This window comes from Phyllostomus hastatus, unplaced genomic scaffold, assembly GCF_019186645.2.
Source record: "Phyllostomus hastatus isolate PE091 unplaced genomic scaffold, TTU_PhHast_1.1 phas_scaffold_39, whole genome shotgun sequence".
Classification (NCBI taxonomy): Eukaryota; Metazoa; Chordata; class Mammalia; order Chiroptera; family Phyllostomidae; genus Phyllostomus; species Phyllostomus hastatus.
In genome coordinates this window covers 30160140-30179381 of record NW_025334028.1, presented here as the reverse complement: position 1 = coordinate 30179381, position 19242 = coordinate 30160140, and the positions used below count along the sequence as shown (strand labels likewise).

Here is a 19242-nt window from a genome sequence, read left to right as displayed (position 1 = left end):
TAAGAACATGAACTGTGTGACCAGTTAAGCAGTATTACCTAGTTAAACTGTTCAACCAGTTATAAATCCATTATTTTTATTGGTTTTCAATTCAGGTTCTTTAATTTTGTATCTAAGGATAATATAAGAAAACTTAACTTACCTCTTGTTGTAATCCAGTTATATAGATACATCCACCTTCTCATAACCCTTTTACAAAGGAAATAAAAATTGTATTTTAAACTTCACTTTTTTCAAATGTTCACCAATAATCTTTTAAATAATTCTCATCTTGACTTCTGTCAATAAAATCTTACTAATCTGTCTATATTTAGTAGGATTTATCTTGTTCCTTATGTTTTCTTCTACTACTTCTTTTACTTTCTACAGTGTCTGGAAAGTGATCTGAATGATTTGATAATTTTTTTGCACATGTTCAGTATTTTGAAAGTTATTTCTTAAGACTAGTTTAGATTCTCAAAATTTTTACTTATAGTTTCTTTATTTTTCTTGGCATTTTATACTACCAATATTTTTACCAATATTTAAATCAAATATTTATATTTTTCTGTTTGACAGAATTAGAAGCTAAATAGGACCTGGCTACTATTGATTTCTTCTATCAATTAACATTTAACTCTCAGTTGACCTCAGGCCTGTTCTTCTATCCTTCTAATTGAAAATGCTGCTGTTTCCTGTAGCATTTTCCCCAAGCCCAGGGGCCCTGGTGCTCCTGATGCGGATCTCACCTCCCCATGCCATCTTAGCGTAGTGAGCCTTAGCGTGACTTTGCTTCCTTTTCTTTGCCTTCCCTACATCTACTTATGGCAGCCATAGCAAAGGACGTTCTACAAATGATGAAAGAGGGGAAGGGAAATTAAGGGCCTAAAAATTCACAAACTGGATAATGTTTTGACTTATACAAAAGCGGATCCTGGCAGTTCCTTTAAAAATAATTTTTTCAGTCATATTTGCTTCATGCCATTTTCCCAACATTTAATAATTTCCCCCAAACATTTCACAAGCCAAGAAACATGGATAATTGTTCTATCCACATTTGTGAAGCTTCATCTCAACTCTGTGTGATGTTATGAAGTTCATCCCAGTGCTAGAAAATGACCAGGTATTCTCCCTCACTTTTGAGTTCCATAATTGCTCATGTCCCATGTCACACGAGGAGAAAGATTGCCTTGTGTGTCAGTAATGCAGTTTCAATGATGACATGATAGGTGTACATCTTGTAACTTTTTAGTCACATGTGGGAATCATAAAAGTTGTAGTTGATGAGGTGGTAAAAATGGTTATTTATCTGAGTATACCAGATGCCACCTGGTTTTTAAAACATAAACTTTGTTCTTTATGGGTGATGAAATTGAAGACCCACTGGAGAAAAAAGATAAGACCTATGAAGTACATTTGTATTTTTGAAACTGAGCTATTACTTTTAACCCTTTTAAGACATCAGAGAAATATTTTTTCTTGGTCTTTATACATATATGTATGGGGCCTGTCCAGGAAAAGTCCAGCCATTGTTAACATAATGAGAACAGTTTACACGATATTGATATAATCTGGCAGCCAAGGAGAGTGAACTGGAATGCACAATGATGACTTCATTGTACTAGTCAGTGGGGGTGGTAGAGGCTGTTGGATGAGCATGTGTGCTTCTCATTCAAAATGAGTGAGCAAGTAGAGCAATGAATGTGCATCAGATTTTGCATTAAGCTTGAACATTCCTCCATAGAAACTATTTGGATGATTCAGAAAGCCATAGCTGTGGGAAACTGGTGATTAACAACTTCATCATGACAACATGCCCGCTCCTGCATCACGTCTTGTGCAAAGTTTTTGGAGAAACAAAAAAATCACTCAGGCGACTTAGCCCCTGTAGAACCGAGATTTAGCACTCTTCGACTTCTGGCTTTTCCCTAAATAAAATCACCTAAGAAAGGGAAAAGATTTCAGACCATTGATGAGATTCAGCAAAATTCGATGGGGTAGCTAATGGCAGCTGAGAGAACTGCATGAAGTCCCAAGGTGCCTACTTTGAAGGGGACTGAGGTGTCATTGCCCTGTGTGCAATGTCTTCTTCAATAAATGTCTCTATTTTTCATGTTACATGGCTGGATACCTCCCAGACAGGCCTCACATACATTGTTTCATGTGCTCAAATGCAAAAAACAGTTACTTTGTGGTTTCTTTTCTCTTTACTGGTACATAAGGCAAGCATTTTATTTAATGTTTACTAAATTAAAAGACCATGTTACATTTTAAATTAATTCTTGTAATCGTAGGGAAAAATATTGCTCCTGATATATGTGGCAAGTTCCTTTGATAAATAGAATATTAAGTACATTTAAATAGGGAATTGACTTATCATAAATTGCAGCTTTGGCTTATTTTGAGCCCTTATTTTCAGTAACTTTCCCAGACTAGTTAATCTTTACTCTTCACATTTTTGAATGGCTTATTATCATCTAATTATTTGAAATTAAGAGATATAAAAGGAAATTGGAGGTAAAAAAGAATTTGAATATTATCAATGTAGTTATTACAAGTAAATTATATGTGCAAATAAATACCACTTAAATAAATATAATAAACGTGATATGTTAAATTTAATATTAAAGATGTACTGCATTTCATTAAATAATATCATAATCAACCACAGCCACAAAATTAGAACTCCAAGTTAGAAAGTTTATATTACAATCTATGGTATCCATATCATTAAGAGGTTTAGACTTAATTTCACAGAAGTCAGGAAATTCTGTCCTGAGATTCCTAAGGAAACCATGACTCTCACATAGGGAACAGGCTTTTCATTAGGGGCTCCAGTCAGGGGACTCCGCCCGAACAGGCCCATCAGTACAGGATGCAGTGCTGCCTTTTCTAAGAGGACACGCCCTGTTCTGTTCTTCCTCCTAGAGGTCCTGTATAACAATCGTATCTGGACGTTTTTATGATTTAAACACCAGTGTTACAGAACACTGTGTTAAAGCCTGCGATCGATGCAAGGAGAACTTGTAACCCTTTCTTCAAAAGCCAGTACAACAGAATAAAGCTCCTTCGATGGTTAATCATTTCCCTTCTGAAGCAGAGCCTTCCACACTTGTCTTGTTTCTAATCAACATGCAAAAGCACTAGGTCAGAGATGGTGCCGGTGGTCTGTGGGCCATATCCTCCTATCAAATGTATTTTTGTTTGGACTATCAAATGTTTTAAAGTAAATTTGAATTGGTAGCAAACATCTAAAATCTGAAGCATTTATTAAAAGGAAACCCTTGGATTTCTGGCTTCCTGTGAAGTGCGTGAAGCTGTGGCAGCTCCAGCCCAGCTTGGAGGCAGCCCTGCTGCAGGCAGCCCTGCAGCCAAACCAGGTGTATCCTCATTTCTGTCAGCCTTGGCTTGGCTCCCGTTCAGCCCTATCTCCCCATGCATTTCTGTGTTAAGCCTTCTCCCTCATTGTGCTTTTAAATAAAAGCATAGTTGCCATGCAATGTCATATTAGTTTCAGGTGGACAACATAGTGATCCTATGTTTATATACCTTACGGTGTCACCACTGTGGTCAGTCTATTGGCCATCTGTCACCATCCACACTTATTACAATGTCATTGACCACACCCACTGTGCTGTACATTCCATCCTCCTGACTTACTTATTTACAGCCAAAAGTCTATGTCTCTTTTTCACCCATCCCTCCACCCCTCTCAGACTCTGGCAACCATCAGTTTGTTCTTCTTGTGAGTTTTTTTTAATTTTGTTTGTGCATTTGTTTTGATTTTTTAAGATTCCACATATAAGTAAAGTCATACAGCATTTGTCTTTTTCCTGTCTGACTTATTTTACTTAGCATAATACCCTCTAGGTCCATTCATGTTGTCACAAATGGAAATATTTTGTTCTTTTTTATTGCTGAGTAATATTCCATTGTTTATGTATACCATATCTACAACCATTTCTCTATTGATGGGCACCTAGGTTGCTTCCATATATTGACCATCTGCCTGGTCCTTTAAATTTACCCCACATGCACAAGTGACATCAAATATAAAAATAATTAGAGAGCATTCCAACAGCCCTAAATTGCAATCAAAATTTCAGTCCCCTGTGGAAACATGCACATTTCAGGGACATCTTCAAGCCACAGACTATTTTAGTTTTGTGTGATTGAATTGACCCTGAGAAAAAAGTAGGGTATAGACCAAAGGGGAATGCAGTGTTAGTGAATGAGATCAGTGAGGTAGTGGAGGACGGTATCTAGAGTAGTTCTACTCCAAGTAACATTACTCTCCAGTGAATCCTCACAAGTACTCCATTTTCTCTGCATTGCTAAGGTCATTTTTGAAGAGCTCCACTATTTCAGAGGGCTATCAGGCATTGGCTGTGGTCTCACATTGATGTATGGAGGAGGGAGAACTTGGGAGGCGGCAGAGGAAATACAAGGATAACTGCACCCGTTACAGCTGAGCCCCATCTGAGCCCCATCTGAGCCCCATCTGAGCCCTGTGGGACTCTCACCAGCTCTTTTACCGACTGGCTTCCGGCCATTTACCTCTTCTGTTGGAAGAAGAAAAGAGGCTGCCAGCCAGGAGCGTGCCCGAGGAATTTTAGAGTCAACCAATCTAACATCACACAAAGGAAGTTTACCAAATACCCATGAAGCCAGACACAGAATAGAGTTTCTGGGAACAACAGGATGCCTTTGCTTTCTCCCCCAGAATGAGGAATGCAAAAAAAGTAGAATTTTTCTCACAGGCTACTGGACAAATGCCTGTTTTCCCTTCAATATAAAATGCCCTGTCAGCTAACAAATCCCCTGTTTTCTTGGCACTGTCCTTTCCTAATCCCGCTGTGTCTCCTCTCCCAGAGGGAAACTCTTTCCTTTCAGAGAATGGATAGGGTATATTGAAGGTGAGGCGAGCCCTTGACCTGGCAGGCTCCACTAAACAGCAGCCTCGGTTGTGTGGAACAGTAGATGCACAGTGTCACCGGAGTGTGCGCTGCCACGGCACTGTCCCACCTCAGAAGGAAGAGTCCTTGAGAATTAAAAGACTATTAGTTTGACACCATAACTCATAATTTGTATTGCAAATGCAAATTGCATAAAATTTAAATGGAATAGAATTAAAGTTTGCTTTTGCATTATTTTTTTTAAAAAAGGGGTTGTGAAGCAAATTATTATGCAGTATTTGGTAATCAAATTGGACTTCTAAACAAGACTTGTGAAGGTTCTTTTTTTAATTTATAAAAGAACAACATTTTCACATTTCTGTTTTTGCATTTACTTGCAAAATATCTATGCTAATTATAATGTGCTTATTTATTCATTAAAGCAGTTAATGAAAAGATATATATATCTATATATCTATATCTAGTATATAGATATATACTAGATAATTCATCGGGATAGTTCTGATTAAAATTAAATTGAAATTATAAATGTAAATTTATTTTTCATTACCATAAACTGATATAAATTATAATGTAAATTCAGATTGCCATCTAGACAGGGCATTTGCTAGACTGGCCTATATTAACAAGTTTTATTGATTGAAAATAAATTAAATGCCTTAACTTCAGAACTTAGTACTCTTTCTATAATCTTTGGTTTTGTTCAAGGATCTTTGATTTCAACTTTGAAACGAGCTCACAATCCTTTCTTGAAAACTTCAGAGTCAACTGTGTTTCAGAATTTAAAGATTTTAGGCATAAGAAAGTGAACACAGTTCACACACAGCTTCTCGTCTGGCACCCTCAGGGAACCGAAGGCTCAGACCAGCAGTTTCTGCGGTGAGACGTGTGCACGTTCACACTGAGAGGGACTGTTAGTGACTGTGAGTGGCCTCACGTCTGTTCGAATCAGTCTCTGAAACCAAGTGAGTTCGCCACAAACTTAGACAACCTTTAGTTTAAACTTATGAAAACAGCCTATTTGGGGGACTTTAGATTTTGGAATTACAGAAAAGGAATCAAGGATTATATGTTTACTTTGAATCTATTCTTCATAATTTTGCCAGGGCAGTCTTCCTCAGACCCACTTCTGTCATGGCGCCTTCATCGTGTAAAGATCTTTTTGGCTTCCCACTACGTGCCCCTTTAAAGCTCCTTTAAAGACCTTTCAAAAGTTATATCCTATTCACTTTTCCAGGCTCCTCTCTAAAAGGTATGTGCTTCACCCCAACCAAACTCAATTTACCAGCATCCCCAGAAGGTACCTTCCACATCTTTGCCCACTGCACTTCAAAGCAAAGTACCTTGCCCAAGTCCACAAGTCATGTCACATTCTATCATCCTATTCGTTCTTCTCCTGTCTCCAATTCCACCTTCATAGGAGCCTTACCCATTCCCTAGTCGGAATGTGCTTACATTGAATACTGCCTGCCCTCTAATTACAGCACTGATTTAGTGTAGTTTCCATTTGAATTGATAGTCATGTGCTAATTTCCCCACCCAACTAGATTTAAACCCATACAGCTTTTTCCACTGTACTTGGTGTAATATAAGCATGTAATTACAAGATGTTGGTTACATGAAGGAATGAATGCATTAGTTAATGTCTCTCTTAATCTAATCAATCTGATCACCCACAAGGAACTTATACCCTGTGGTCCTCACTGTTGCCCTTACCCTAAAGGTCTCCAAAGGGAGAACTGGATGGAGATCTCCAGGAAGCACCCAGAACACAACAATCTCTGCATTCCAAGTGTAGATTTAGTGTTGCTTTGGAAAAGGAAACTATATTTCATCTTTGGTTCTAGTATTCATCCTGATGATACTACCAAGAAGCCAAGGTGTCACCGCCCCCCCCCCCCCTTTGAGAGCAGCCAGGCGCTGAGGGTCTGCAGGGCTCCTTCGTTCTGCAGGTCTCAACCTAAAGAAAGCCTCCTGGGGTAAGTCCCCCCTGGCCCACGGGCATGGTGTAGGTCTCCATTCTGTGCACTCTCATAGCTTTTGTGTTGTTAATAGTCATCATACTCACTTTTGGGGTATGAGTCTCAATCCAAAAACTCAGGTTAGTAAGAAATAGGACTTAATTTGCTATAAAAATTTTATTTCTGAATCTCAGCCTCCATTCTTCTGCGCTAACAGAAAAATAAAATAAACATCAGTCTTCTTGGGATGTCTACACTTTCCTCCACCTCTAGGCCTGCTTCATACTCCTGGGGGCCCTACAGTATCAGAAGATCTTGGGGTAAGAATAGAGGCACCTGGCCTTCAGCTGTCAACCTCACAATTTGCTGCTGAGAAGGCTGCATGACTTGATGACCTGCATGGCCCTTTGGATGCAGTGTCATTGCTGCATCTTGGGGCATAGGAAACTTTCTGCTACGTCTGTGCCACACTTCAGACGGGGATCTTTCGCAAGACTTCCTATGTTCTTGTGCCTCTGGACATATCACTCAGCACTTTCTTCCAGAAAGGTATTGCTGCATTCCTGGAACTGCTGCTGGGAAGCTGGGCTAAGGCCCCCTGTGCTTCTGGGGGCCACAGATCTCCTTCCTGTCTTCCAGTTTGAGGGAGTCTCTTCCTAGATATCCTTGTTTCTAGAACTGCTGGTGGACAGGTTTTGTTTCCTACCCTGCCTTCTCATACATCTTCTAAGGCAATATCAGATGGCCAACTGAAAGGTTGATGAAGGGCAAAGGAAATGGAAAAATATAAGAGAAAAAGCATAGATAAATATATTAAAAGAAATCTCAGCCACATTGTAATTGCTTGTTTAATACCTTCCTTTCTTGGTTAGATTCTGAACTCCATGAAGCCTGGCATAAAGCTTTCTAATTTCAAAGTCCAAGTATTGTGCTGTTTGTGATAGGATCCTGTTAGATTCTTCTTGAATTAATGAATGAATAAATGGGAATGAACGTCAGAGACTAGATCTGTGGAAAGTATAGTGGCTGAGAGGGTAGACTTGAGAGAAGATGGCCAGGGTGTGAACCTTGGGTTTCCTGTTCTCAGTTAGGTGGGCCAAATCCTTAACCTCTGCATGCCTCAAATTCCTCATCTGTCAGATGGTCATTGTAAGAATTTTTTTGATTCTCTTTATTTATTTTTAGAGAGGGGAAGAGAGGGAGAGAAACATCAATGTGTCATTGTCTCCCACATGCCCCCCACTGGGGACCTGGCCCACAACCCAGGCATATGCCCTGACTGGGAATTGAACTTGAGACCCTTTGGTTCACAGGCCTGCGCTCAGTCCACTGAGCCATACCAGCCAGGACAGTTGTTGTGAGAATTTAAAAAGTTAATGTTTATAATACCCTTAGACTAATGCCTGGCACATAGTTGTATCATATGAATGTTGATCACCATTATTACCAGTGCCCTCATTATTTATTATCTTTATTATTACTAAGAAATCCTCAGACAGGACTGTTCTCTTCATGTTCTAGCAGAGAGAACAGCTCTGATCCAATTATAGCAAAGCTTATATAAGTCAAATTGATAGGATTTTATTTTTTCATGATCTCCCGGACTGCCAGACTGCTCTATATTTCTGTCCTGTGTTGTGTGCACTCTGGTTCTGGCAGGACCGTGCTGCTCCAGGAATCTGACTTCTTCTCATCTTCTGTTGGCCTTTCTTAGCCCTTTGTCATTAGGAAGCACTGCAGTGAGCCCCTCTCCTCCTGGGATCCCTAATTAGATTGTAGGTAACAGCCAGAGCCTTTCTCAGCATCTGTGGTTTAGGCAGATTTTCTTATACTTTACACTTGCCAGTATTGCAGTTTATCTGCCATCTTTCTGCATGTTCACAGATCCTTTGCAGTTGTCTTTGCATAGCATTTAAGTAGTTACAATATTTAATGACATTTGTTAGTGTAGAGATTGCATTGTTCTCTCTCCTCTAAAAAAATTGTAGACTCACACTTGTCATTTACATATAAAAAGGTAATTCCTGGAGTGACTAGGGTTAATATTTATAATAGAACACAACAAAGTGGAACTTTGAGTGTCTATGCAATCTCTTTGGAAAAGAGAATGAAAGTTAATGAAAGATTAACTTTGGGAGCCAATGTTATATTCATCTATAGGAGGCTACTGTAGTTGTTTTCATAATTAGTACTTCCACAGACAGGCTTGCTCAGTCAGTTATGAATTCTGATTTTCATAGGCCCAAATGCTTATATTATGATTTTTCAAAGGATTCCTTTAGCTATTTCGAGCTTCATATAGTTGATTTTTCTATTCAGACAGATTATACCATCCACCACAATGTCGAATGATTTAGCAGCAGGCTTCTTTCTCTTAATTTCTTTCCTTATTTAGCCTTCTAACATTTCTTGCTGTTAAAGTTTTTTTTACCTAAATACTTTTGCATTCTATTATAGTATTGCCCCATCTGGTCTCTCTTAGCTAGAAATCATTTTATCAACTTCTAGGAATATTTATCTTCATTTATGCTGCACACATACCCTCTGTAGTGTTTGTGTTGTAATGCATGACATATTTTGGGCAAACAGAATCATGGTCCTATTTACATTATAGGAAAACTTAGGGATTCTCATTTCTCAGCACAACACACATTTTTCTTCCAATATGATTTGTATTGGAGCCCTTACTGACCTTTACAATGAAAATAATTGTTTGTTTTTCCTCCATACCTCTACAACCTCAGGTATATATACTCTCTGTGCTTATCAGTAAACACTACTAACTGTCAGTGACGTTGGACATTGTTAGCTTGTTCTTACTATGGGTCATTTCTGTATATTTGTAGAACACAATTAATGTTGCAATAAACAGTGAAGTCAAGTATGTGTATCTGTAATTTTGAGCAATTTGCCGGTATAGGAGGGAGTTGCCATTCCTCCTGCTTCTACAGCCACTTTTATTCATCCTTTTTGCAGTTGCCTCTTTCGCTGCTCATCCCTTAAACTGAAGTCTCTCCAAGTGTTCTTTCCTAGCCTGTTCTGTCTACAGCCTCTCTATGTGACTTGACACAGCCCTGTGACTCATAATTCCCACTTGTCTCCCATTTCATGTGCATGTCCAACCTTTGCTCCTTGGCTGTCTATAGAAACCTCAAATTCAGCAGGTCCCTAGCTGAATTCATCATCTGTAACCACCTACCTCCCTACTAGAAGAGAAAATCCAGTCTCTTCTAGTGTTCCCTCTAACATCCCCTACTCCTTAAGCTGTAGACCAAGGACCACTCTGCTCTTTTTCCCTGTGTTCTCAGCCAGTCTACAAGTCCTGCAAATTCTACCTCTTTATTATCACTCAAAACTATCAATATGTCTCTCCCTGGTTCTAGGGCACAGTCCCTCAACTAGACCATTGTAACAGTTTTCTAAGCAGTCTGTCTGTGTTTGGTTTCCCTCTTTCTGTGCCAACGGCCATGCCCTCATTCACCTGGCTATGGAAGTCTTCTGCGGCTCCTCACACCTGACGTTAGGCACATGTGTTAGTTCCTTTGTAGTCCTTCTACTTCTCCATCAAAACAGTTGTCACTCTGTGTGATTATTGCCTGCTTACTTTTCCCCATTTCCCCACCAGATGTTCACCCCTGTGAGCTTGGGGTCTTGCGCACCATTCAGTCCCCAAGGTCTGCCACAGTGAATGCTGCACAGAAGGCACTCAATAAATACTTAAGTGTTGTGCAATGTTAGTCAAGTTTTCTTACATTTAAACTATAAATAAAGTAGAAAGAAATTATCAACACATAAATAGCATGATGACAAAGTCTGGAATTATAAGTCCTGGATTGAGTTTCTGGCTCTGTCTTTGTCTCACTGAATACTTCTGACAACACACAATGTTTTCTCTCTGCAGCGCACTCATATAGCACTCATCGTTATCGAGCATCCCATAAAACTGACTATGGCATCTTGAATTTATGGCCCCTAAGTAGCTAGAAGTGTTTCTTATGAATTATTTATTTGTTCAACATCCCTTTGGGATAGGCTTGCATCTTTCCTCTTCGAAGGTAGTGGAGGGAGAGAGAGCTCCTCCTATAGTGGTATCAAAACCCTGGTCCCGAGGTGGTTGCCTGCTTCATAGCATGTGGGGAAGGTTCATGACGTAGTCTGAGTCTTTATGCTCTCAGGGGAAAATAGCTTCTATAATATAGTTTTACACCTTATCTAGTTTCTGAAGAATTCTAAATATTTGGGAACAAAATTTGCACAAATTATTTCAGGATTTGAGCTCATTCCTGGACTCATTCTCCATGTTTTTCTGGAGACACATTCCCCCCACCCCCCACACCCACTTGAACCATCTGTGTACCAGGCAAGTTTTCCAAGATGTAAAACCAAGTAAAGTATGTCCATTTCATTTATTTAGAAAGATCTATGACTAATAATACTATGAAAAAATTTGGCATAGTTAATGAAAAAGTATGCTTGCTGTGTGAACAGCTAGGAAAGCCTCACGGCACCACGCGAAGCCATGATCCACAGAGAAGCATTCAGCGCCAGTGCGCCTGCGGGAAGCACAGTCAGATCAGCATCTGTGCGTGAATCTGGAGGTGGCCCCCAACGAGAGGAGATTCTTCATCATCCTAAAACGTTTTTTAAATGTGTGCAAATTTTACATTCTGCCCCAAATTAGGTCAATGTTTGCTTTACAAAAAAAAGTTTAAAATTCTACTTAATATCCAAAATTTATAAAGAAGAACTACAGCACCAAAAAAACAGACAATACAATTGAAAAATGAACAAAGGACCTGCATAGAAACTTCTCCAAAGAAAACATACAGATGGCCCATAGACATATGAAAAAATGTTCAGTCTCACTAATCATCAGATAAATGCAAATTAAAACCACAATGAAATTTCACCTCACACCTGTCAGAACAGCTATCATCAATAAATCAGCAAATGAGTGTTGGAGAGGATGTGGAAAAATGGAGTCCTCATGCACTGTTGGTGGGAATGCAGACTGGTGCAGCCACTGTGGAAAGCAGTATGGAGATACCCCAACAAATTAAAAATGGAACTGCCTTATGATCCAGCAATTCCACTTCTGGAAATATATCCAAAGAAACCCAAAACATTGATTTGAAATAATATATCCACCCTATGTTCACTGCAGCATTATTTACAATAGCAAAGATTTGGAAGCAGCTCAAGGGTCCATCAGTACATGAGTGGATGAAAAGGCAGTGGTGCATTTACACAGTGGAATACTACTTTGACTGTGAAAAAGCAGGAAATCTTACCTTTTGCCACGGCACCGATAGACCTGTAGAGTATTATGCTAAGTGAACTAAGCCAGTCAGAAAAAGACAAATACCATATGATTTTACTTATTTGTGGAATTTACAAAATAAACTAAAAAAATAGAAACAAACTTATGGATACAGAGAACAGACTGACAGTTGACAGATGGGAGGAGAGTAGAGGGCTGGGTGAAAAAGGCCAAGGGATTAAGTAAAACAAACAAACAAACAAACAAACAACCTCCTATACAGAGACAACAGCATGGTGATTACCAGAGGGGAAGGGACAGTGAAGGGAGGTAGAAGAGGGTAAAGGGAAGATAAATGGTGGTGGAAGGATGTTTAACTTGGGGTGGTGAACACACAATACAATATACAGATGATGTATTGTAGAATTGTACATTTAAAATGTATTTTTGAGGGAGGACCAAAAAAAAACCCAGAATTATCTTCTGGAGGGTGGGCCCCTTATAATAAAACTTCCCCCCGCTAGGTGAGTGTCCTAGGAACCCATCTGTCTCAGTGCAACAGCTGGTGTTGTTTTGAGAGGCTGCGTTCAGTATCAGCGAATTTTTCTTGAAGACCCTTTCAGTGTGTTTGCCCGTTTCATGACTGGTGACTTACAACCACACCTGCCCACACCACACTGAGTGTTGAGCAGTTTTTGACCAAAAATGGCATGACCCCATTCCCTACCCTCCCAATTCACCTGATCTCACCCCAAATGACTTTTCTTTTGTTTTCCTGGATGAAAAAAGTCCTCAAAGGGAAATATTTTGCTGATGTGAGACAGGTAAAACAAAAAAATGGTGGAAGCACTAAAAGCCATCAGAATCGATGAGTTCCAAACCACTTTGAGCGATGGTAAAAAGTGTCTTGGCAGATGTACTGCATCAGGTGGAGAGTACTTTGAAGGTGACTGAACTTTAAATGGGTAAGGATAAACACAAAATTTTTTATAAATAAATTTGTCCCCCTCATAATTTTATTTGCCAATATCACCCCAATAAATTCCATAAAAATAAGTAAATAAAAATTTAAAATAGAATTATTTACCGTTAATTAAATGGGCTCTTAAGGAAGATGCACTGTGTTTATTACTGCCTTTGAACTCCCCAGACACTGGCATGCACCCTTCAAGCATGTCCACACTTTGAGAAGCACAAGATCCCAGGATATTGCAGCCCAGGCCATGGGATTTTTCTTAGAATTTAAGAGAATTCTTCCACATGTCCCCTTTCTACTTTGCTATTCAGTACATGTAAACTCTTGAAGTCCTTCTGCTTAGTTCTAGTGAAATTGTTAGAATGCAGCTCTAAGCACCTAATTGGTAGCATGTGCACATTTAGGATGACAGAGGGACATAAAATCAGCTTCCTGACACAGACATTTTGTTTGAGGAGAAGGGTCTGTCCAAAGTGAGAATTACCTACCCACTTCCTTTTTAAATCTGGTTAACACTGGAAAGCGAACTAAGAAGTGCTAAAACTTAACGCTTTTTTTTGAGCATTTAGAAAATATGATCAAACAGCAAGCTGGTCATGCTCAGGTATCTGTACAAGAAGTGACTTATTTATACATTCAGACTTCAAAACATTTCTAAGGCCTACCATGTGTGCTGTTAAAAGATTTTTAATTTTTGTTAGATAATCCCGCTTAGAGTGACATTATGATTTATTGCCACTAATCAAGATTCTGATTCCTCATAGACTTCTTGTTTGTATCTGTTTTTGTTCTTTGTTACATAAATATGAGGTTTATATATAAAATTCTGACTGTGTAATATAGGGCTAATGAGTCACAGATGGAAGGGCGCTGGCACATTACCATCTAATAACATTTTAAACTCATATTCCATAGTAAAACAAAAGCAAATTGTACACATCTGTTTTCCAACTTGTAGCATTTCTGAATTTGTGTGGAGTCTGTGCTTAAAGGACATTTTACTTAAGGAGAAGAAAAAGGGGAGAGAGCGGGTCACCCTGCAGCTACCCAGCCACGGTTTAGCCTGATCAGAAAGGACTGGCCAAAGGGATGCGATATCTTCTGCTTGGCTTCCTGAGAAGCCCCAGCTCCAAAGAATGGGAATCAAAGGCATTAAAGCTGAAGAGAAAGTCTCATACTACAAACATCGTTTCAGTGGTTTTGTTGAAAAGAAAACTCTATTTCTAGTGAGAAGAAAATAAAAGAGAAAATGTACCCAAACTAGTAAAATTTAGAAACTAAAAATTTTCTGGCCTTTCCTAAAAGTATTGTCAAAATAGATTTGGGTGGGAAGAGGAGGAGGACAGTGAAGGGGCGACACGCAGGAAGGCAGCGTGTATTGCCCTGGTGGTTGTTTATCTTATTTGTATGCTGAACGCGGTCCGTGTGAAAAAATCGAATGAAAGGCTCCAAAATTGCATGTCATTGAGAAAAAAAAAATAGAACAAAGGCAAAATTTCTGTTTCAGACCTACCCAGTTGACAACGCCTGCAGGGACGAGTTAGTGCAGTGAGTGAAGCACAGGGCTCTACATCGCCTCTCCCCGTGCTCCCTGTTTAAGGAATTCAAAACCACTTCTTGGCTTCAAGGGGTTGTGTGAACTGTCAAGTTCTTTTGCAAAAGTTATGTGACAGAAGTAATCACTACAGAGTGTGACCATAACGCCCCCTGACATGAAGTACGCATGTTATAAGAGACAGATTTCCATCCACCACCTCTGCAGGAATTCCTTCAACTGGAGAGACCTGAGAATCACCAGATGATTGGAGGGAGAAATTTTTATATGTGGGGGGTAAGGCTATATTTTGTGAGGCATACTACATTTATTCTGAGGAATACTGGTGATTGGAGTGCAAAATTCTGTTCACAATCATCCAAAATGGAATTAATACACGCATTGTATGTTCTGAATGGTAGAGTGAACAGAATATCGATAGAAGGAAATTCAAGTGTTGTTCTTATAACAGTGTCTGTAGTTATCTGCATTTCATACTAACATTTTGTACATAAGATTCCAGACATGGAAAGAGTGTATACTCAGATCTATTGTACCTGCTGCAAGGAGCAGTTACAAGGAGTTCCCATTCTGGCCCTTTAAGGAATGTGTCACCTGGGAGCCCCGTGTGTCTGATTTTGTTTATGGTTTGTCAAATGAGGCAAGAATTGGAGCTGGGATGGGGTGCTGTTAGGTACATGCTTGTTTTGTTTGTCCACCAGTGAAATGTCTGTGTGACGTTTTGTGTCGTGTTTTGGTGCTGTGCCCTGTCCGTAGGGTCTGCCAGGCTTCCCCACAGTTGCTGCCCTGCACAGCAATCAGATCCTCACCGTCAAGGTTTGTGGTTGGCACCCATGCACTCCGTCAGAGCCTGCAATCAGCATAAGAGTGAGCAAGAACTGCTAAATTGGCCAGCCGAGTCCTGCCGTGCTCCCTTTCATCTGACATAGCAGGCATTGGGCTCCTGGGGCCTCACCTACATCGGTGAGGTCAAGCAGATACGGAAAAGGGGAATCTTGAGTATTTAGGTCAGTAGGATGTTGGAATCGAGCAAGGACAGTGAGGAGAGGCAGGCACAACTCTCTAGAACTGGGCTGCACCTCGATGCTTGAGTGTGCATGCATGGCAAGGCCCCATGATATTTTTCAGTCAAGTAAACAATCCTAAGTACTCTGGACTTTGGCATCGATAAAATGGCCGTCACGTTCATGCCACATTATGCTGGTTGGCAAGTCTGACGGAAACTGAACTGGCACTTTGTCTGTGGGCTTTCTGCTTGGAGTGCAAAGTGCAGGTGACTCCAGCTTACCTGACCCTGTAGAACCCTACGTGAGAAAGACCCAACACCTGGGCATAATGATGGGATACAAACAAAAAATCCATTTCTAACTAAAAATCTGGTCTCACCATCCTGTTTCAGGGTTATATTTCTTTCACAAAAAGCCATAGGGTCTGTTATAAGACACAAGTGCCAGTTCTGCTTTATTTGCTGGTCATTATAAGTCTAATGTGTATATCTTTATTTCTTTCTTGGGGCCTTCTGATGTCTATTCTTCAACTCTCTCACCTCTGAACTTCAACCTTTGACCTCACCTGACTGATCAGATGGTGTTTCCTAAAATCAATCATGGGTTTCTCTCTGCTGATCAGCAGCTCATTAAACGCCGCCTGATTAAGGTAGTGCTTATTCTTGCTCAAGTCTAATTTCTCCTTTGCATTCAGTTGTTACTCTATATACTGTTGCTTTGCCATTCACCTCTCATGGGTTGGTGTGGAGTGGGGGGATATTTATTTAGAAATATCTTAAAACAAACTTATGTTTAGTGAGCTGCATTTGTTTGAAATGTATGTGAAAGTACCAAAATAAAAGGCATACAGTGCCTATTTTTTTCTTAATTAAGTAAAAGACAGCTTAAGTTATAACCAGTAGTAGACTCAGTTTCTAAGGTCTCTAGCTTGGGTAATATATAAATTATGATATAGCATGACAATAGCCTTGTATGCTTAATTTTATAGGCTATGAAAAAGAAAACACATTGCCCAACTTCAAATGCAGCCCTTTTGTTAAACAAAGTGATATCACTGATGCAGCACTGTCATGGATAAAGTTATGCAAAGGTTTTATACCAGCGTGGAATAGAGTGGAAACAGACACACCGTTCCCAAGAGCTGAGAGCAGTGCTGGTTCCTGAGCTGCTGTGATTTTAATAGCTGCACTTAGCTCACCCAGCATGAATATTTATTTGATCCCTGCTGGCAAGCAAATTGCCTACATGCTTCATGTTTCTGGTTGCTCTGGTTCTTTCAAAGTGTAAATGTGAATTAGATAATGCAAATTTAAAGTGTGGAAAAGAAGACCTGAGTCTTTATCTTCTGTGCTCATGGTTGGTCTGTCCCCATCTCCATTGTAGGGTGACCAAGGACAAGCTGGGCCCCCAGGCCCGCCAGGCCCTCCAGGCCCAAGAGGGCCTCCTGGGGACACAGGCAAAGATGGCCCCCGTGGAATGCCAGGAGATCCCGTGAGTTGCTTTTCAGATCACTTGTTCTGACAGGTTTGGTTTTGTCTGGAGGGCTGAGAATTGGGAGGGAGTGGGGTTGGGAGGGGCCGTTAAGGGGGTCTAGAACGTGGAGTGGGTTGACGGAAGAAGGATGGTAGGAAAGTCCCCAAGCAGAGAGGACCCTGCCAGCAGGATTCTGCTTTACCACTCAGTCCACGGGGACCCCAAGGGAACCACAAGACCTGGGGACTGCAACTAAGCTGGTTTTCAGGTAAGCCTCCAGAAGTCTGATTGGACAAGGCTGATGTCATTTGAGTCCTGATAACATAGAGTTCATCAGTGCCTGCAGTTTAAATGGAAGACCAGCATGAAAACCCAGGTGGAGGATTAATCACATTTTCTAAAAGATCAATAGCAGAGATGATAAAGTCCCATACAATTTATGAAGGGTAAAGAATTTAAATCTTTCAAATATTTTATCCCTTGTTAATAACTTGACCAAAAAGGATTGCTGATAAAGCAGTAAAATTAATGGTTAAAACATCAAACTACTATAGAGACTATTTATCCACAATGTAAGAAAATTTTAAATAAAGACAACCAAAAACAAAAAATAAAAATCAGCATAGTCATTGTTTTGGTATATTTTATCTATTATGTATTTTTTCAAAGAATGATTCTGTTCGCAAGAATATAAGGTGCTTTAAAACTTCTCATAGACAAACTTCTATAAGTCCCATTTCCCTTTCTGAAAGCTGTTGTTAATTTGTCATATGAAATGAGGAATTAATTTGCAACATATGATACAGGACTGCTTTAACTGAATCATCAGAGAGAGTGGTTTCATCCAAAATTGTCAAATGTTCCCCTTTTTTCTTGGGTGGGTATCTCAAAAGATAGGAGAAGCTGCGGTTTTAGGGATATTTAAAGCTCTCCGACTGATTGCTGTTCTCTAACAAAGGTGCAGTGAGTGTCTCTCTGGGAAGAGGGGCAGTTAAAGCCATGTGGATGGTGCAGAGTCAGTCAGGGCTTTGGGTGTTGCTACTCTACAGGGAATTTGAAGTGTAAGTTACTTTCAAAAAACAAGATAAACCGAGAGCACAGCAAATTGTAAATCATCCGAACACTAGGCCATCCTAGTTCAGATATAATTTGAACTAGATTTAAAGTCTCAGAGTTAATTTTATATACTATCATAACCACTGAAAAAAAGATTTTATAAAAATCTTTTATAAACTGAGAAGTATTTATTTTTAAAGTCCAACTATATCCATATCTATATCTAGGCATTATAAGCATGTTTAAAAAAATAACTGTAACCAATGACTGCTGTTATAATAATATACTAAAACATGATAAGGAATTCTGTATGAATCTGAGTATTTGAAAGTTATGATCGTGGTATAATATGACAGAAAATTTTATCTTAATATATGCTGTCCATTTTAATTAATCATGTTACTTCAGCCATTGTTAATCCAGGATAATTAAAATTCAAAATCAATCTTCGCTCCTTTTCTTATTTAGTTCCTGCACTAAGAGTAATTGCCTATCTCTTGTATATACATATGTATATGTATATACCCATATACATATATATATATATATATAGGAGTCCTGAATTCACAGAAAGAGGTCTGTGTCATTATCTTTTGTCTTCATGAACAAGACATAATATTAAGTGAGATATTACTGTAATTACAATTAAATATTTTTATAGGACCATTTCATGACATAATATAATTTTATTTAGAATATATTACTTGGTATAATCTTAAATCTCTACTATAATCGAGGCTCATTTTATTAAATCCTAAAATGTTTATAAAATGCATTTGAAGAAAGGATATTGGCCTTTTTTTATTGCACTGTGTTTGCATTTCTCTATTTAGCTTGAAAAGTGTATTTGATGTTTACGCACCCCAATGAGTATTGTGAACAAGAAAAACAATATTGAAATTGTTTTTTAATGTTTATAGCATTAATAAAATGATCACTATTCTTTTTTAAGGGTGAGCCAGGGAACCCAGGAAAGCAAGGCTCAATGGCAAGTATCTCAATTTACCCTTTACTTTGAATTCTATAAATTGTCATAAAATTGATATGATAAATAATGGA

At 39.2% G+C, this 19242-nt stretch overlaps 1 protein-coding gene across 1 annotated transcript in view; it reads left to right on the top strand.

The window, feature by feature from the left end:
* The window catches only part of COL25A1 (collagen type XXV alpha 1 chain), a 486724-nt gene that overhangs the window by 347699 nt on the left and 119783 nt on the right, over positions 1-19242 (top strand). Inside the window, exons 8-10 of the mRNA XM_045820431.1 lie at positions 16232-16303; positions 17038-17145; positions 19136-19171. Coding sequence (XP_045676387.1) covers positions 16232-16303; positions 17038-17145; positions 19136-19171 — 216 coding nt within the window. The remainder of the gene's footprint in view (positions 1-16231; positions 16304-17037; positions 17146-19135; positions 19172-19242) is intronic.